The sequence below is a fragment of the Neofelis nebulosa genome, chromosome 9, assembly GCF_028018385.1.
Source record: "Neofelis nebulosa isolate mNeoNeb1 chromosome 9, mNeoNeb1.pri, whole genome shotgun sequence".
Taxonomy (NCBI): domain Eukaryota; kingdom Metazoa; phylum Chordata; class Mammalia; order Carnivora; family Felidae; genus Neofelis; species Neofelis nebulosa.
Window position 1 is genome coordinate 61678881 of NC_080790.1, and position 20800 is coordinate 61699680.

General features: G+C 36.5%; 2 protein-coding genes across 4 annotated transcripts in view; one reads left to right on the plus strand and one right to left on the minus strand.

The window, feature by feature from the left end:
- Positions 1–139: 139 nt before the first annotated feature.
- On the minus strand, positions 140–19296 carry PEX13 (peroxisomal biogenesis factor 13). Its single transcript, XM_058684011.1, has 4 exons — positions 19139–19296; positions 6255–6949; positions 5597–5722; positions 140–3037 (listed from the first exon to the last, which is right to left on the minus strand). The coding sequence occupies exons 1-4, from the start codon at positions 19228–19230 to the stop codon at positions 2739–2741; spliced, it is 1212 nt and encodes a 403-aa protein (XP_058539994.1). The 5' UTR covers positions 19231–19296; the 3' UTR covers positions 140–2738.
- A 352-nt stretch (positions 19297–19648) lies between these two features.
- Positions 19649–20800, plus strand: part of PUS10 (pseudouridine synthase 10) — a 72891-nt gene continuing 71739 nt past the window's right edge. Inside the window, exon 1 of one of the 3 annotated variants that reach the window (XR_009248603.1) lies at positions 19649–19760. The gene's annotated coding sequence lies outside the window, so the exon portion shown is untranslated. Of the gene's footprint in view, positions 19840–20800 lie in introns of all 3 variants that reach the window. The other 2 variants (XM_058684009.1, XM_058684010.1) reach the window with 2 other exon arrangements.

The following is a 20800-nucleotide window of genomic DNA, read 5'->3' on the forward strand; positions in this document are numbered from 1 at the left end:
TGATATTTTTCTTTAAATCACAAGGAAATAGAACAAATTGGTTTGCAGTAGTTAATATATACAATGATATGAAGAAAAATAGAGACTTTTTATATTAATTTCAACCTGCAAAGAGTTAACAGTTTATCTTCAAAAAATGTCAACCAAGTTTAATATACTTTTATTTGTCCAGTAAAAGTAACTTCACAATCTATTCAAAATGAAATTTTAACTGAGGAACAATTTCTGTTCTTTTTTCCATCAAAGAAAGCAGAAGATAAAAGACAGCTATATTCAAGTAAACATATAATTATGACATAAAGATAGACTGAATCAAGTACCTACATAAATGTTAAAATATGAAAATTTATAGTCCTCTTACCTTTTCCTTTCTAAACTGATAAAATACAATCAGAAAAAATTTTTAAATTAAATGTTTTCTTACTGTAACTTGTGACTTATTGTTCTGTTTAATTGAAAATGTTTTGGTTTCAGTTAGTAATTTCTGTAATGTAGTACTCCTTAAATAAGTTTCTAAAAACAATAATAGATCTGTGAACATTACATTTAATCTCAACTAAAAAATTACACTAAAACTATCATGATAAAAAAGGCTACAAAATTTCTCTGCTTATTTTCCTAAATTCCTTTTACAAAATTCTAATTGAAGAGGAATTTTCAGAAACAAATAGTTACCAGATAACGTATATTGCAATTTAGCATACTTAACCAAAAAACAAATACCCTAAGAAAAGCGAAATTGTTTTTGTCATTCATTCTGTGCTATACTCTTCTCCCTATGCACCTTTAATAGTCACAAATTCTATCCTTAATGCCTCAGCATTTCACCCCTACTTGACTTGACTTCTAGCAATCAATTTAGATGTTTCTTTAAAAAAATTTTTTTTAAATGTTTATTTTTGAGAGAGACAGAGAGAGCAGGGGTGGGGGGCAGAGAAAGAGGGGGATGGAGGATCTGAAGCAGGCTCTGCGCTGACAGCACAGAGACTGATGCAGGGCTTGAACTCATGAACTGTAAGATCATGACCTGAGCCAAAGCTGGACGCTTAACACACTGAGCAACCCAAGCACCCCCAATTTACATGTTTGAACACCAAATTTAATAATTTGCTTTATCAAAAATTGTTTCAAGGACAAAATCTCCATAAATTACTCTAACAAAACCAAAACCTCTAATTGTAGAACACAAATGTAAAATAATATGCAAGGAACTTTATCTCAACTTGAAGACTAAGTATCTCGGTGTTTGAAAAATAGGCCTAAGATAAATAAATTTTACTATCTTATTATTTTTTTCTGCACAGGGTCAATATTTGTATTTTAAATTATATGTTTAAATTATATGTTACTTTTTATATTGTCATTTCAAAGGAGAGGCTCCCAAAAAGACTTTAGTAAAGTTCCATGCTATATATTTGTATATACGTATATATCTGGATCTTCTATGTTTTAGTGTGAACTGTTCTAGAATTACTTACAACATAAAGTCTGTAAGAAGATGAAAATACTAAATCAAAATCTTTATCAAATAGTCCCAGGCTTTCAGCAAGTATCTGTAAATGTATTTTTGTACACCTGTATTCCTGAAAGTATTATTTTGTACTATGATCACAATGTTTACGTTCTCTAATTTTGTATGATTTTCCAATTTTATGGCTAAATATTCAGTGTACTGAAGTTTAACTGGATTTAAAGTCATTATTAAATATAAAACAAGTTGTATAGTATTATCATATGCTAAATGGCATTGCGTTTATAGTCTCAGTAGTAAAAACTAAACCTAACAGAATGTGTATCCAATGTGACACGTTTTCAATGTTTACAGAACAGCCTGAATATGGAATTTAAAAAGTAATTATACGAGGGAAAAGCAGAGAATCCATAAAAAGATATAAATCATTACCTCTGGAAATGATTATACTGTAATGTGTAAATTTGAAGGATTTGAGTCTTGGCTGGAGAAAAAGAAAGTAAATCCTTCATATATTCTGATTTATCTAGGATGAAAACTAGTCATATTGTAAAGGGATAAAACATTCCATGATCATCAGAAGAAATGGAAATAATCTGTAAGAAAGAGAATTTTCAGCCTTTTTTTACTAGCAGGAAAAACTATAAGGGCTAAATATCACTCTAGAACCATGCTTCTAGTGACCTTTTCAAGACCTTTTCAAGATGAATTTTTAAAAATACAATAAAAGGTAAAAGTATTAACTGTTAGTAGATAAAAATATATTACTGCCTAAAGCAAACCCAAGACTGCATATAACACAGATCAGAAAATTTTTATTATTCAGTTTAATTAAAGTTGTTAAAAAAAATTAGCCTTTTGCCTGTTCTCATATTTATGTGTTATCACTCGTTATCTGAGGATTCCAAATCAATTCCAAATCTCTAACTTTAAAAAGCATTAATGACCCCTACTGTAGCAAACAGTGTATTCTATAGTTCATCAAACTTATTCTTTCAATAAACATAGGATTTTATATAAGATGAAAATGACAGCAGTCTCCATAATCTTAAAATCTAGGTGAAACAAATACCCTTGTGGTCTAAGAACTCGTAAAATGTAACCAGGTCACTAGACCAACATACTAGTGTACAACTTTAATAATTTCTAGCAGCAAAACACCTGGAATAGCCATTAACAAATGTGTTCATTGGATTGTAGATTAATTTCTTTGTAAGAAGTAATTTTTAAAAAGTATTAGTTCAATTGCAGGCAAACATGAAAGATATCAAAGATCTTGTTTATCTCCACCTTTCCCAGTGGAATCAGGTGCAACTGGAACCTTATTAGTCTCAACAAAAACAGATTCAAAGGCAGCTTCCTGTTCATCCAAAGAATCAGCAGCCGTGGCTCCTTTAATTAGTGTTGTGTTGGTAAAAGATTGTTGCTGCTTGGAAATTTTACTGGATTCCATTGCTTTTCTACCTCTTCTTTTACCAAGAATTTTGACATAATTAGCAGGTATAAGTCCTGTTGTTTGACCATCAAGACTAGCCAGAAGCCAACCACGCACTTTGGGTTGCTGTTCTGATGGAAGAAAAGACAGCCTTGTAATTATAACACATTTTGGAGTCCAACAAAATATTAATAATAAAATATTAATATCTGTGTTACACTTACACAATAAAATACATAAACAAATACATATATTCAAAATCAAATGAGTAGGCTTAACAGTTCTAGAGTCCCTTCTTACAATTTATACTTTTTATTTTATACTTACTATATTTTCAGCCTTGAAGAACATGAAGTTTATTATGAGTTGGTCCATTCATAGAGTAAGGAGATTCAATTCTCCTAAAAGCTAAAACTAACATCACTGTCTTTCATATTTTTTTTCAATATATGAAATTTATTGTCAAATTGGTTTCCATACAACACCCAGTGCTCATCACAAAAGATGCCCTCTTCAATACCCATCACCCACCCTCCCCTCCCTCCTACCCCCCATCAACCCTCAGTTTGTTCTCAGTTTTTAAGAGTCTCTTATGCTTTAGCTCTCTCCCATGTCTTTCATATTTTAAATTGAAATTTAAGAAATGAATTTCTCAGTCCTTCTCAAAAGAAGTTACAGGGAAGTATAGAAAATACATACCTTTATAGAAGCCAAATTTCTTTACGTAACTTTTGGCCAAAATACAAAATTCATTCCATGTGATTGTGATGAATAATTCTGAAGATACTGAATGCTAACTTTAATCCAAGATAGGCAAAAATAAAGACCTCAGTTATCTCTAGACACGTGACAAAAAGGTAAGGTACTCTAAGCTTAAAGTAGGAAAGATTTATTTAATATATTCAATTTTGTGTTTTGGTATTTTAAAGATTACTCATATCTTTAAAAAGCTGTTTAACTGTTAGGGTTTTAGGCCAACACTATAAGTTAGGCAAATATAACATTTTTATGTTTAATACTCTACAATAGAGAAAAAATAAAACACTTAAAATCAACCATGTCTGGGGGCGCCTGGGTGGCGCAGTCGGTTAAGCGTCCGACTTCAGCCAGGTCACGATCTCGCGGTCCGTGAGTTCGAGCCCCGCGTCAGGCTCTGGGCTGATGGCTCGGAGCCTGGAGCCTGTTTCCGATTCTGTGTCTCCCTCTCTCTCTGCCCCTCCCCTGTTCATGCTCTGTCTCTCTCTGTCCCAAAAATAAATAAAAAACGTTGAAAAAAAAAATTAAAAAAAAAAAAAATCAACCATGTCTGTAACTGATTCTGTTCTAAATGCTCAAATGTATTTTGGGCAAAGGAAGAAAACAAAGAAGCAAAGCTAAAGTGTTAAGAGGTGTCATTAGTGGAAGAATAATATGAGATATAAAATTTTCCTGAAATACTATATTGAAAGAAACCACACTTGATCTTCTTTATACTTTATTTAGATTAAAACTAATTATTTGTATGGGTCTAACAATAAATCTTAAAAAGAAATCACTCTTTTGTAATCCAAAATAGGAAAGTGTTATTTTCACTAGAAGAAAAATATGAATCTAATACTTAGAAGCCTAGGTTTTGTGTATGAGGGATGAGGCAGAGATTTAGCAAATTTGATCCAAAATTTTCAATTATTTATACAATAAATTATGTGGACATGGAAGATATTTTTCCCTATGTAATGACTAGAACTAATTAAAGGCTCAAGTTTCCATTAATAGATCACATGGAAAACAGCCAAAGTGGTTACAAGTACAGGTTCTGAAGTCAGACAAACCTAGGTTCATAGTCCAGCTCCATCACACCTTAGCTTTGTGATCCCATTTAGTTATTCTGAGTCTCAGTTTTCTCATAAGTAAAACAAGGTCAGGATAATAATAGTACCTACATCACAGCATTATTACAAGAGTTAAATGAAAGATATATAGTGCCTTATCCTATAAAGGATAGCTGTTACTATTGTCACTAGTATTTTTACCAACAAAATGTTACTCTTCCTAGCAAACCTGAATCCCCACAAACACACAAAAATCTTTTTTTTTTTTTTTGCAAATCCATAAAAATTCTGATCATCCTTACTGAGGAAAGCTAAGGGAAAAGGCCATTTTACCTGGAACCATTAAAAACTATTAGTGACCTGGTTCAAAAATAAACCTGTGATGTGTATAAATTCCTTGCTGAAGTTCTTTAATACTTCATGACAGTAATTCCTAAAATATTCATGTTGGGAGTTTCTGAAGTAAACTAGTCAAATAAAAAAGAAAGCAATACCAGTCTGAGCAATTAAAGACTGACAGGGATACTTATGCCACAGGAGAATTTCTTCGGGTTGTTAGATTTGTTACATGTAGTGTTAATCTCATGTTTTTGTGTGGGGATTAACAGAGTTTGGAATTCAAGTTTTGAGTTTATAAGTGATTATATACATAAACAAAATCTTTCCTTATCTCAGTGAAATACTATTGGAACAACCCTGTTGGGCATTTTTCTTCCACATCCCTGGATCTGGAAGGTCTAAACTGACACAAAAGAGAAATACTAGCAACTACTTCTGAGTTAACGAACAAGGACCAAGATCTTTTGTTGCAGTTTTTAATAGTACATTTACAAATTCAAAAAATTCATGGGTAATTCCAATTTATTCATGTTTTGTTACCTTTGAGAGCTAAGTTTAGCATATCACCAGCACGGAAAGAAATTTCTTCTTCGGACACAGCAGCAAAATCATATTCTGCTCTAGCAACTACATGGTCATCCTCACCACTTGCCCAGTTGGTGTTGTCTACAAACCAAATTAAGAATTAAAGTTAGGGTTAGTGTTCACTGGCTATGGTGTAAACTGTATAAATCTATTTGCCAAGAGAAAAGCACCACCCTCCACCAAAGTAAATTCTATAATTAACACTATGCAAAATCCAAAAATATGCTCACTAGGATATATATTATGAACTTTCTCCTTTTTTTCAAGGTCAAAATTACAATTACCTGTATATTGTCTTATCCATCCCTGCCAGTAAGTTTTAGAAAGATAAGGGAATTATGTCCTATGCATACCTGTAGCCTCTACAGCATCAAGTTCAGTACCCTGTAAACAGTAGTCAGGCAATGTGTACTCTTACATTAAACAAACAATAAACTAATCAGTAAGCCTGTTTTTGCTATATATTCATTTTCCAGTTTTCAAGTTCTTAACTGAAAATATAATTGGATCAAAATATTAAATACAAATGAACACAAAGAACGTTAATTTAACAAATCTATTCTTGAAATTCGAGATTGTTATGTGGTTTTTGAACCTATTCTATTACTCTTACCTGTGACTTCATCATTATGGGTAGACAGAAGTTTCCAGATGAGGTAAGGACCACCAAGGATAACAGCAAAGAACAAGAATATTGGCCAAGATTTGGCTGAATTAGCTGCTTTGTCCTCAGCACCAAGGCAAGCCACAGTTCCTTCACTTTCTGCCCATAGGTCCTCATTCTCAGAGCCTCTTCTTAAACCTATCATCCACTGTAACCGTCTGTAAAGATACCTTATAGTCCTAACTAATGCAAAAGCTGAAAAAACCTTTGTGAAATGTATTTTTAATCGGGAAAAGTGATTTGCTACATCCAATACAGCCCTGAAACTGTTATAGACAGCTGAAAAGGTAGCATCCATCATCATACTGACAGAGGCAAATGCATGCACAATACTTTCAATGGACTGAAATGCACCTCTGCTGCTTTCTTCAGCTTGCTGAACAAATCTACTGGGTGGCAGATCATCTACACGGAGGCGGTTATAGCCCAACCCATTATATCCATAACTATAAGGGCTATAGCTTCCATAAAACGAATTTCCATAGGCACCATATCCTGAAGAAAATGAACTGTAAGCAGGTCTGAAAGTATTCACATTGCTGCTTCCTGTCTGCTGTGATGGCCTTGGAAGAATAGGTGGGGGCACTCTGGTAAGTGTTGGTTGTCCAGGTCTTGTCAATAAACTAGGACCCAAATCAGCAGATCTAAAAAAAAAAAAAAAAAAAAAAAAAAGATTCAAAATAGTATCTTAAGCACATAATAAATTCAATTCAAAGTAACTATTAAACACCTCTTACATACCCAGTGTTAATGACAGATATACTGAAGAGGTGGTAAGAATAAGGATTAGTCTCTAATATCTACATGCTTAGAATCTCAGTGTTAAAATGAACAAGATAAAAGAGCTGACTAAACTCTGCTATTTTCTTGTTTACTTGCTAGCATTATTAGCAGTATCTTCAACCTATTTTCTCAGGGTTAGTTAAAACTAGGTATTTGTCCATCCTTGCCCCTAAATGGCACTCTCTTAATCACTATAGTTTTATAATAGTTCTTAGCAGTATTCAATAAAACACGTCCTCCTCCATTGTTCTTCATCTTCAAGAGTGTTTTAGCTTTTTTGACCCTTTGAATTTCCATATACATTTTAGAATCAGAGCTTTAAGTTCCACACCCTCTCCCTCAAAAAAAAACCCTATTGAGGGGTGCCTGGGTGGCTCAGTTAAATGGCTGATTCTTAGTTTCGGCTCAGTTCATGATCTCATGGTCTGTGAGTTCAAGCCACACTGACAGTGCAGAGCCTGCTTGGGATTCTCCCTCTTCCTCTGCCCCAAGTGCGTGCACTCTCTTTCTCTCTCTCTCTCAAAATAAATAAACATTTAAAAAAATACTTACAAAAAAACCCTATTGAGATTGTTTGGGATTACAATGAATCTGTAGGTTAATTTGAGATAAACCATATCTTTATAATATTTAGAGTTTCAACCCACATTTATTAGGTTTTTGTTTTGTTTTGAGAGAGACACAGAGAGAGCACAAGTGTGCAGGAGAGGGAGAGGGGAGAAAGAAATTCTCAAGCAGGCTCTATGGAGGCCGAGGTAGGGCTGGATCTCACAACCTCAGCTGAAAACAAGAAATCAAGAGTCAGACACTAAACCAACTGAACCAATCAGGCGGCCCTATTAGATCTTTTAAAGATTTTTCTGAATAATGGTTTTTAAAAATAACTTTAAGTTTCCATACTGTTTTATAGTTTCCTTGTGGCAGGTTTTCTTTAGATTTATTCCTGTATATTTGATATTTTTTGATGCTACTATAAACGGTGTCTTCTAAAATTTCACTTTGATACTGTTATGTAGAAATAATGGATTTTTTTTTAATATAGTGCTTGTATCCAACAAACTTGTTTGTGATTCTTCTGGATTTTCAATTAAGGATTTGCAGTCATATTGTATGTGAATGATAGGTATATTTCCAATTCTTACAGTTTTGATTAGTAAAGAAGGTATTGCACCTAAGACATGTTGTCCAATCTTGAATAGAAGTGATTAATAGGCATTCTTGTCTCATTTCTGATCTCAAAGGGAAATTTCTCAGCATGTAACCATTATTATGTTTACTGTAGAGTTATTGTAAATTTAGTAATTTGTTTTCTATTTGCTAAGAGTTTTTACCATGAACATTGAATTTATCAAATGATTTCTCAACATCTATCAAGATGATTATGATTTTAATTACAAATTCAATTTCTTTAGTATCATGCTACTTAAAATATGGTTTGTCGATCAGTGCTAATTTATGAGTCACATGCACTGACCTATAATGAGAAAAGTACAAATAAGACTGTTTAAGCAATCCGACATTGTTATATTTTTACTGTATTTTATAAAGGTATTAGGTATCAGCACAAATATTTTGAGAAGCATTGTTGTATAATTATAAGACTACTCCTTTTCTCTATTTAAAAACTTTTTTTTAATGTTTACTTTTGAAAGAGAGAGAGAGACTGGGAGACACAGAATCTGAAGCAGGCTCCAGGCTCAGCGCTATCAGCACAGAGCCTGACATGGGGCTCAAACCCACAAACCATCATATCATGACCTGAGCTGTCGGATGCTTAACTGACTGAGCCACCCAGGCGCCCCTCATTTTCCCTATTTTTAAATTATACCTTGCTTAATCCTCTAAATCTCTTCCCATCCTTTCTGCATTTTCTGCCCTTTTGTCTCTTTGTGCAAAAATATGTTGGATCTTTTCTTCCTAATTATCCTTTAGGTCCTGCTATTCAAAAGGGCCAATACATCACAAAATAAGTATCTTGTACCATAATGTGAATTAATGAACTCTTTTTTAAAAAAAATATTTAAGCTTATTTATTTTTAAGAGAGAGAGTGTGTGTGAGTGGGGCAGGGGCAGATAGAGAGGGGGACAGAGGACCTGAAGCAGGCTCTGTACTGACAGCAGAGAGCCTGATGTGGGGCTCAAACTCAAACTGTGAGATCATGATCTGAGCCAAAGGCAGATGCTTAACCAACTGAGCCACCCAGGTGCCTCTTTATCAATGAATTCTTAATGCCAACTGAACTAAATAGTGTGCTTAGTATTAACGTGGCTTTACATTCTGGCCAAAGTTTCATTATCTTTTTGTGGGCTGCTAATTTAGTTTGAAAACAGCAGCCAGTCTTGGTAGCTACAGAACACACTTAGAACGTTGCTCTAAGTCACTAATTATCTCTGTAGCAGTGTCTAAACTGTTGCTAAACCCAATGAGTTACTAAGTTTGGTTACTGCATTTTTGTTCTACATATTCCTTTTGATAGTTTCCAATTATCTGCCAAAATTCCTTGTTTTCTTCTATTGCCTTCAACATATTAAACATTTTAAATTTATGTTAAAGTCTGTTCAGTAACTCCAATTTCTAGAGTCCTTTTGAAATGTTTTCTCATCCATTGTTTCACTTAGTTTCAATTTATGTTATCTAATATCCTTCTGGGTCCTGCTATTTGATTTTGCTTATGCATGAGACATACATGAAGAATTGTGGCAAGAATTTGAGACTCTGGATGATGCTCTCTTCCTCTAGGTGTATTTCATTCTGGATACTATTTTCTGAACTATCCTCTAGTTTGCTTCAGGCAAACTAGCCTGATAAAGCTATTATCAATCCATGATTGTCCCTAATCTAATTTCAGGGACTGAGATGATCTGAAGCTGGGTTTATGCTCCTGTAAGGGAGTGTCTGCTTCTTTTATACTCTCATATCTAGATAGATGTATCTTTTTAGGGTCATAACACAAGGTATGGATAATTTATCAGCACCCTGTCTTGGAGGACTACTAGACTCTAACCATACTCCAAGAATCTGTCGAAGGTGCTCTTCAACTAGCTTCCCATCATCTAAAATGCTTCTTTTGGAATCAGCAGCAGCTTCTATGAGAATCTACTCTCACCTTTGTGGATTTCCATCTTTCTCTTTTTCCATCTTTTGGATCTGGGCTCCATAAATCTTTACCTTATTTATTCTATAATGCATTCAAGCAGATGTTTTTAAGCAGATGTTTTTATATTCTGCCTAGCTTTTCTATTTGTCCTTAATAGCATTGTTTTTTTTTTTCTTAAATTATTCTACTGTCATCAGAAGTCCTTCCCACAATTCTTTGTCCATCATCGTACAGTATCTTACATTTGTATACACGTCTGCCTCTTCTACAAGGTGAGCTCCTCATAGGTGCAGGAGTTATCCTTGTTTCTCCATCACCTACTACAGTGCTTAGCATATAAAAGGTACTGATACAACCACTATGCTGAAGTCTCTTTTTAGTGAATATTTAAAACACATATATCACACAGATCATTAATACAGATTATTTTTTCTTTATATATCCTTCTTTTATAAGTTTTGATGAATATGTTAGTTTAAAAATTGTAAGGAATTAAATGTAAATACTTAATAAAAAAAAAGAAAGTTTCTTCCAACTCTTCTCTGGTTTTAATGCTATTTTTGGCATATACAAGTACATTCAGTGTCCACATTCCACCTGGCCTTCTGTTACAACCAGCAAAATGAGAAATTAACACACGTACAACTTATAACAAAAGATGTATATTCTGTGCTGAACGTGCCAAAAGTCTCACCAACCCAACTTTTTATTTTGAAAAATTTCAAACAGAAAAAAAAGTTGAAGGTACAATGAATACCCTCATTCCTTCTATCTAGATTCAACAACTATTATTGTTTTGCCACATGAACTTTCTTTCTCTCACTGTCTAGTCTTTTAAAAATTCTTGAACCATTTGAAATTAACTTGCAGACTTGACACATTACTCCTAAATACCTCAACCTGTTATTTCCTAAGAGCAAAGATATTTCAGACAAAACATAATGCCATTTTCACATCTCTAAAAATTAACAATTCCATATCATTATCCAATTAAAATTCAACACCTATCCATTACCCTCAAGTGTCTTCAAACAGTTTTATTGAGATACCAGAGGTGTACAACTACCAACCTATGTAATTCCAGAACATTTTTAGCATCCCAGTAAGAAATCCCACATTCATTAGCAGTCACTACCTATTTCCTGCTCTATTCCCTATTCTAGGCAATGACTAATCTAATTTCTGTCTCTATAGGTTTGTCTATTCTGGTGATTTCACATATAGTTAATTCTTGTTATTTGCGATAGTCATAGTCTATAAATTTGCTATGAACATCTAATTAACAAATAGAATCATTGTTCCTGGGGGAAACAATGCACTTCAGCATTATACTTAGAGGCCGTTTTAAAATAGCAAAATCACCAACAAAAATATGAAAAATGTGGCATCCATTTGGTTGTTAAAAGGACACCTGCTTAAAGCTTAAATCTAAAACAAGAAGCAGGAGTGTTGCTTTGTTCAATCTCAGCTCATCTCATCTGAAATGACTCAAATCTTTTGCCACCCTACCCATGCCTGTGAATGATCATGAAAGTGTCATGAGCATTGATTTGGGGGTTACAATAAATTTTAGTGAGGAGAATTAGCAAATTTGGCATCTGCAAATAATGAGAATCTACTGTAAATGAATCATACAACATATAGTATTTTGTGACTGGCTACTTTTACTTAATGTAATGTTTTGAAGTTTCATCCATATTGTAGCATTTATCAGTACTTTATTCCTGTTTCCTGCTGAGTTATATTTATTTATGCATCAGTTGATAGATATAGTGTTGTTTCCACTTTTTGGCTTTTGTGACTAATGTTATCATAAACATTTATGTACAAATTTTTGTGTGGACATACGCTTTCCTATCTCTTGGGTATATATACCTAGGCATGGAATTGGTGGATCATAGAGTAACTATGCTTAACCTTCTTTTTTTTTTTTTTAACATTTTTTTAAAAAATTTATTTTTGGGACAGAGAGAGACAGAGCATGAACGGGGGAGGGGCAGAGAGAGAGGGAGACACAGAATCGGAAACAGGCTCCAGGCTCCGAGCCATCAGCCCAGAGCCTGATGCGGGGCTCGAACTCACGGACCGGACCGCGAGATCATGACCTGGCTGAAGTCGGACGCTTAACTGACTGCGCCACCCAGGCGCCCTATGCTTAACCTTCTATGGCACTGCCAGATTGTCTTCCAAAGCAACTGGAAGCAACTACTTATATTCCTAACAGTAGTGCATGAGGGTTCCAATTTCTCCACATCTTTGCCAATACTTGTTATTATTTACCTTTGTCATTATAGCCAACCTAGTGGGTATGAAGTGGTATCTCATTGTGATTTTGTTTTGCATGTCCCTGACAGTTAATGATGTTGAGTATCTTTTCATGTGCTTATTTGCCAGTTTTATTATTATTTTTTTAATGTTTATTTCTGAGACAGAGATAGAGCATGAGTGGGGGAGGGGCAGAGAGAGAGGGAGACACAGAATCCGAAGCAGGCTCCAGGCTCCAAGCTGTCAGCACAGAGCCAGACGCGGGGCTCGAACTCACAAACCGTGAGATCATGACCTGAGCTGAAGTCGGTCGCTCAACCGACTGAGCCACCCAGGTGCCCCTTATTTGCCAGTTTTAAATCTTCTCTGGAGAAATGTGTATTTAGATATTTTGCCCATTTGAAAAATTACGGTACTTGCCTTTTTATCATTGAGTTTTAAGAGTCAAATGTCTTTTAGGTTGTTGTGGGTTTTTTTAACAAAAATTCAGTCAAGGTTCACACACTGCATTTGGTTGGTTGTCTCCTCATTTCTTCTAAATTAGAATCATTCCATTTTTTGGAATGCCCTGGACTTTTTGAAGAGTCCAGCCAGTTTTCTTTTAGAATGTCTTACATTCTAAATCTGTGTTTCCCCAAAATGTTGTTTAAATATATCTCTATCCTCTACATTTCCAGTTAAATTAAACATTGCATCTAAAGGTTTAATTAGAATCATGTTAACATTTTTGGCAAGAATAATTCATGGGTTATGCTTACTTCATATTGTATCACATCACAAAAAGTAGAACCAAACTTTAAAAAGGGTCAGGTGACTAACAGTGTAGTTATTTCCTGGTTTTCATAAAACAGCTCTGCTCTAAAGTAGGAGCAATAGATAAAACAAAAAGAACAAATAGGCATATCTAGATTTACCTAACAGAAACCAAACAGAAATGTAAAATGATTGGAAGGGTGATGCTACAGGCTTACTCAATTCTGGGTTTGAAATCAGGTAGTGACAACCAGGACTTAGACTTCTAGGAAGTAACAAGAACTAACAGTGCTCCTTTCTAATGGAAATAATTCACTGCTTGAAGCTGTGGCCTGGGATGCATCACCTTGGCTTCTAAAAAGAGATTATGAAACTTGCTGACAGTAGTTTAAGATTTTTAGAAAGTTACAGAACTAAGAAGGGTAGGACTCTGACTAGGCCTCAACACCAGGAAATGAAACAACTACTGACTCAGTGACTTCATCTTTGATATCCTTAATCTAAGCCACCATTTTTACACCTGATTCTTACATGGGAGGGTGCATGCTGAAGGAGCAGGGAGAGTCAATAGAAAACCTACTAGACACAGAGAGATAAATGGAAGGGAAAGGAGAGGAAACAGAACTCAAAAATGCCTATTCAAAACAAACACATCAAAAATGCCGTACACAAGAAGAAATAAAAACACTAAGAAACCAAACTAACAAAAATCAACAATTAGAATGAAAATCCATTCAAGGAAAAATAAGTTTCATGTAACAGCTCAACAAGGATTGCAAATATGTTTAAAAAAATTTTTTTAAACATTTATTTATTTTTGAGACAGAGAGAGACAGAGCACGAATGGGGGAAGGTCAGAGAGGGAGACACAGAATCCGAAACAGGCTCCAGGCTCTGAGCTGTCAGCACAGAGCCCGACGTGGGGCTCGAACTCACAGACTGCGAGATCATGACGTGAGCCGAAGTTGGACGTTTAACCGACTGAGCCACCCAGGTGCCCTGCAAATATGTTTAAAATAGACATCAATGAAGCAATGACATCTGTGAAATAAAAATTGAAATGAAATAAAAACATGTAAATATGAAGAAAACTCCATTACAAAGCTTAGACATGATGCTCACAGCCACAGGGATTATCTTGCAACTATGAGGCAAAAAGAAAACTAGTTGTAGACTAAGGAACACAGTGAAAATATATATAGAACTTGGGGAATTCCACTTCAAGCAATGGCATTCTAGGTAATCAGACTAATCCTGCCACTAAAAAAAAAAAAAACTAGAAAAGCTAAAAACATACAACATTACCTGTTTAAAACATGAAAGAACAAGGTACTGAAGAATTTAAAATAACTGAAACTATGAACTTAATGACTGGTTCAGTACCAGACTGGACATTTTGAAAGAAAAACATCAGTGAACTACAAGAGAATTCCGAAGAAAATACCCAGAATGAAGTATGAGTAACAAAAGAATATATACAGAAAGGAGTATAAGGTATGGGCTGTACAGTGAAATACAGAGCATATATGCTGTTGAAGTCAAAGGGGTGAAAAGATGATGGGCCGAAGGAATATTTGAAGAGATAATGGCTGAGACTTTTCTGAAATTAATGAAAGACATCAAATCAGATTCAAGTATCTCTATGAATCCCACCCAAAATAACACAAATGAAACCGATTACATTGAGGCCCAACAAAGTATAATCGCTGAAAACCAAAAACAAAGAGGAAAATCTTTAAAGCACTGGAGGAAAAAAAGAGATTCCTTTCAAAGAAGAAAGACTAATACAGAAATGGCCCAAACTCTCAGAAAGCTTACAGAAAAAATTTTAAAAAGGGAGCCAGGAAAAACGTAGGTTCCTAATGACAATGTTGAGTTAGGAGATCTCTAGACTTTTTGTTAACTAAACAAGAAATGTCTTTATAGTCCAAAACTCAGTAAGTCACATATTATTACTTGTAGTGGAAACTATTCCTGATACAACGTTTAATAGAAGTCCCCCAGAAGAAGAGATGGGAAAGAATATTTCTTCAACAATGGAGATATAATTAGTGAAAAATTTCCTGAATTAAAAGAAAGATTGATGGCACAAAAACAGACCCATAGACCAATGGAATAGAATAGAAACCCCAGAACTAGACCCACAAACGTATGGCCAACTAATCTTTGACAAAGCAGGAAAGAATATCCAATGGAAAAAAGACAGTCTCTGTAACAAATGGTGCTGGGAGAACTGGACAGCAACATGCAGAAGGATGAAACTAGACCATTTTCTCACACCATTCACAAAAACAAACTCAAAATGGATAAAGGACCTGAATGTGAGACAGGAAACCATGAAAACCCTAGACAAGAAAGCAGGAAAAAACCTCTCTGACCTCAGCTGCAGCAATTTCTTACTTGACACATCCCCAAAGGCAAGGGAATTAAAAGCAAAAATGAACTACTGGGACCTCACGAAGATAAAAAGCTTCTGCACAGCAAAGGAAACAATCAACAAAACTAAAAGGCAACCTACAGAATGGGAAAAGGTATTTGCAAATGACATATGGGACAAAGGGCTAGTATCCAAAATCTATAAAGAGCTCACCAAACTCCACACCTGAAAAACAAATAACCCAGTGAAGAAATGGGCAGAAAACATGAATAGACACTTCTCTAAAGAAGACATCCGGATGGCCAACAGGCACATGAAAAGATGTTCAACGTCGCTCCTTATCAGGGAAATACAAATCAAAACCACACTCAGATAGCACCTCACGCCAGTCAGAGTGGCTAAAATGAACAAATCAGGAGACTATAGATGCTGGAGAGGATGTGGAGAAACGGGAACCCTCTTGCGCTGTTGGTGGGAATGCAAACTGGTGCAGCCACTCTGGAAAACGGTGTGGAGGTTCCTCAAAAAATTAAAAATAGACCTACCCTATGACCCAGCAATAGCACTGCTAGGAATTTACCCAAGGGATACAGGAGTACTGATGCATAGGGGCACTTGTACCCCAATGTTCTTTCCTTTGGCTCAAAGACAGTTTATTTCTCCAATAAGCACACTTAAAAGTAGCATGCAAAGTCAATACATGACACATTACAATCTTTTGGCTCTGAGAAGTTCCCAAACCTGTTCCAGAATTAGGAAACCTCCTGCCCCACGTAATTTGAAGGTCTTAAAAAAGAAAACAAAACCCTCTCTTTGGCGTTTATGTGTTACTAATGGAGCAGTCTTCCAAACCCTCTCAAGATTATTTTCATTTAGCAACAATCTAGCAACTTCTCAAGCAAGTTGGCATGTTAACATTAAAAGGAGGAAATGCGTTATGCCTTAAGGTTGGTTGTTTGATTTTGATGTACAGCACTGAAAGGATTTCATAAGACATCAGAAATAAGTTGTTTCATATAAGGTTTATTATCTTTGAAAGCAAGCCCTGAGAAATGTATCCCATACTGTAAGGTTTTCATTGTTGGTTGCCTTTCTTAAGATTTTTTTTTTTTTTTTTTTTTTTTTTTTTTTGCTTTTCGCTTGTTTTACAGACAGAATCGGAACAAATCACTGCAACAGAACTTCCTCCCACGTGTCAGCGTCCCTACGGATTTCGGGTCCCTTCTCCACAAAACAATGATACGTGGAGAGGGCGATGGACTTTATTTTCACCTCTTGGACGACAACTGTTGACAGTGTGGAGCCTGCGTGGGATTCTCTGGCTGTGTTTCTCTCCCTCTCAAAATGAATAAGCTTAAAAAAAAAGAGAGAAAAAAAAAAGAAAAAGAAAATAGAGAAAAATTTTCTTGATCTAAGACAGGAAGGGTTTCTTAGCCAAGACACAAAAAACACAAACAATAAAATATGAAAATTTTGGCTATATTGAAATTAAAAAGTAACTGTACAACAAAAATGAACACAAATATAAAGCAAAAAGACAAGCCACAGCCTGAAAGATATTAAAAACAAACACAATAGAATTAGTATAGAATTAGAATAAAGGACTCTTACCAAGTTAAGAAGCAAACATATAGCCAATTAAAAAGTGAGCCAAAGATATCAACAGAAAAATCTCAAATGTCTAATTAACTTTCAAAAAGACAATCTTATTACTAATCAGAGAAGTGCAAATTAAAGATGAAAATATCATTTCCCATCCATAAGATTGGCAAATACAGAACTAAAAAATAACATCATCAAGTGTTTGAAAGAATGTAGAGAAACAGAATACCCTGCTAGTGAAAATGTAAAATCTGGTATAAAACCACTTTGGGAAGCAACTTGGCAACAGTTAGTACTTAAAGATAAGCATACCCTCTACCAAGCAATTCTATTCCCAATAACATTATTAGAAAGCCTCTTGGAAATGTGGACAAGGAGAAAGGCACACGAATGGTCACTGCAGTTTTTAATATATAATACTTTAATACAACAGAATAGTTTGTTTTTATATAATAGAATATCCTATGGCAATTAAAATGGACTACAGCTATATGTATGAACAAGATAAATCTCAAAATCAATAATATTTAAGGGGAAAACATTTTGCAAAATGATACACACACATGATTTGAAGTTTAAAAACATAGTGAATACTGTACACACACATATATATAACATATAAACCTAGGTACTAAAGTATCAAAGTATGAAAACACAACTGGGTACATTAAACACCAAATAGGGACAGTAGTTACAGGAGGAAAGAAGAAAGAGAGGCTTAACCATTTCTGTAATTTTTATTTTTTAAAAAATATGAAAAAATGAGGCAAATCTGGAAAAATGTTAACATTTCTTAAAGCTAGGAGTGAATACACAAGTATTCATTATCTTACTCTCTACTGGTCTCTACGTGTTTAAAATTCACAATGAGAAAAAGTGGGAAAATGGTTAATTTTACATAAACAGAACTTTAACAGGATGTCAGGTATAAAATCTGTCTTCCAAATAGCTGTCCAAACTTTTTTTAAAAGTCAAATCGCTCATAAAAAAGGTAGCAGAAAGTGTCGCCTCATCTTAACAGTATAATTACGGCTCATTACTTGTTATGTATCTGTCATTATTAAATTAAGTTGCTAATATGTTCAAGCATCGTGACGTTTAAATAAGGATTACAAGATTTTAGAACACAGTAGAAATACATTCCAGTATACTGGGGATTTTTAGGTGTTAGGTAAACCTACTGTATGATAGGTGATGGCATCCGAATGTCACCACTTAAATTTGGATGTCCAGATCCACCCAACACGAAACAGACAAGGCTGTGAAACTCTTCTCTCGTTCTATTTTAACTTTTTATCCATTTAACACTGATTAAAAACAAATACAAAACACACAGGCCTTAGAAAAATGACACAGTATTTTGCACACAAAGGCCATCCATAGGCCTTGGATTTAGAACTCCGCTTAGAAGTTGCTTCTCCAAATCTTTATCCAAGACGTTGCTGAGTTATGCTAGAAAACAACTCAAAGTTGTATAGGCTTGGGTTCCAGTTGCGTAAAAGCGACCTTTTGGGCTTTCACCAACTTATCGAGAGGTTGTTAAAAGCTTTGGAGAGACTTTGTTCCCAGTCGAGCCGGGGCTGGGCAAGTGCCAGCCACTCTCATCTGCGGAAGACCGAAAGTCTAACGCTTTAAAGGGGGTCTAGCAGTTTTGTCACGGCGTCCCGCTAACAGCAAGGGGCTGGAAGCCGCCCCCTTTCTTCCAAGTACCGGGACCCAGTGAGGCGCCCAGAGGCTCCCTGGACAGTGTCCCTACCAAGAGCCGTCAAGTCAGAAACAGCTGTTTGACATCGAAATTCCCCACACTGGCGCCCTGTCCCCACCTTGATACCCTCACCGTTGGGGTTTGGTTGAGGGGGGAGGGGACACCTCTGCCCAACAACGGCCTCAACCGTCTCCTGCCAAGTTCCCGCTCCAGCCCGCCAAACCCGCGGTCTGAAGAATCCCACACTTACTGGAAAGTGGGGCCGGGTCCTGGTCCTGGCCCGGCCCCCGGAATTCGGCGGGTCTCCCAGGGTTTCGGGGGAGGCGGCGGCTGGGAAGCCATCTCCTCCGCCTCCGCTCACTCCTGGTCCGCGCTGGGACGCTCCAGGCCCCGGTACACTAGTACCTCGCGCGCCAGGCGCAACCGGCAGAGTACCGAGCCCTCCACCCCGCCCACCCCTGCAGTCAGGACGTCGCTTGTGGTGCTTTGTCGGCTGGGACTTGAGGATAGGAACATGCGGCTAATCCACGGGGGTGGGGAACACTTTATTTGCTTAAGCAAGAATTTCCATTCTAAACCTGAGGCTAAGGGCTCATCGATATTTCTAACAGCGACTACAACTTCCTAGACGTCGGAGTCCACGGAGGCTTCTCTGGGACTAGTCTGGCTCTGGCGGGGTGTTGGATCCCACCGACTCCTACCCCAGAAGGGGTGGGGATGGGATGAGGGGTTGGGGCGGTGCACCAGGCAATTTTTCTGGTTTCCCTACAAACGAGAAGGGGAGAGAGTTCATTCAGGCCCTGCGAGAGGACCTGGTACTTTCGTTCTAAAGCTCTCGTTTCCTCGGGGAACAGAATTGCTACACGCAGTAGGTGCGTTGTCTTTAGTCTTCCCCGTTCCCTCTGGGAGCCGGAAGGGGTTAAACCTTAGGCTCCGGCGTCGCGGGAGAAGGTGAGGCTGGAAGGTCCGAGGGGTGGGAGTGCGGCTTGGGCGCTGGAGAGGTTTGGATGGAGGGGGTCGTTTCCTTTCTGCTGGAGCGACCTTGTTAGCAAGGAGGGGTGAGTGGGAAGTTTCTTGGACCTGACTGAAGGGGGTAAGGGCTTGCTTGGCCGAAGGAGAGACTCGAGGTTAGATCTTGGATGAATTTCCGAGACTAGAGTACATTCTGCAGCTGAGTGTAACGGTAGCGCAATGAAGTTCTGAAAATCCACTTCTCCCCACCCCCATGAGACGAATGACACCCTTCTCTGTGGAAATGAGTGTTAAAAGATCACGGGATGTGAGACTCAGTCTGGCCATTTTGGTGTTTTTTCACTCGCCCTTGCCCCTTCTCTGTTTGCAACGAATGGTTGCAGTTGTCGTCCAAGAGGTGAAAATAAAGTCCATCGCCCTCTCCACGTATCATTGTTTTGTGGAGAAGGGACCCGAAATCCGTAGGGACGCTGACACGTGGGAGGAAGTTCTGTTGCAATGATTTGTTCCGATTCTGTCTGTAAAACAAGCGAAAAGCAAAAAAAAAAAAAAAAAAAAAAAAAAAAATCTTAAGAAAGGCAACCAACAATGAAAACCTTACAGTATGGGATACATTTCTCAGGGCTTGCTTTCAAAGATAATAAACCTTATATGAAACAACTTATTTCTGATGTCTTATGAAATCCTTTCAGTGCTGTACATCAAAAACAACCAACCTTGAGGCATAACGCATTTCCTCCTTTTAATGTTAACATGCCAACTTGCTTGAGAAGTTGCTAGATTGTTGCTAAATGAAAATAATCTTGAGAGGGTTTGGAAGACTGCTCCATTAGTAACACATAAACGCCAAAGAGAGGGTTTTGTTTTCTTTTTTAAGACCTTCAAATTACGTGGGGCAGGAGGTTTCCTAATTCTGGAACAGGTTTGGGAACTTCTCAGA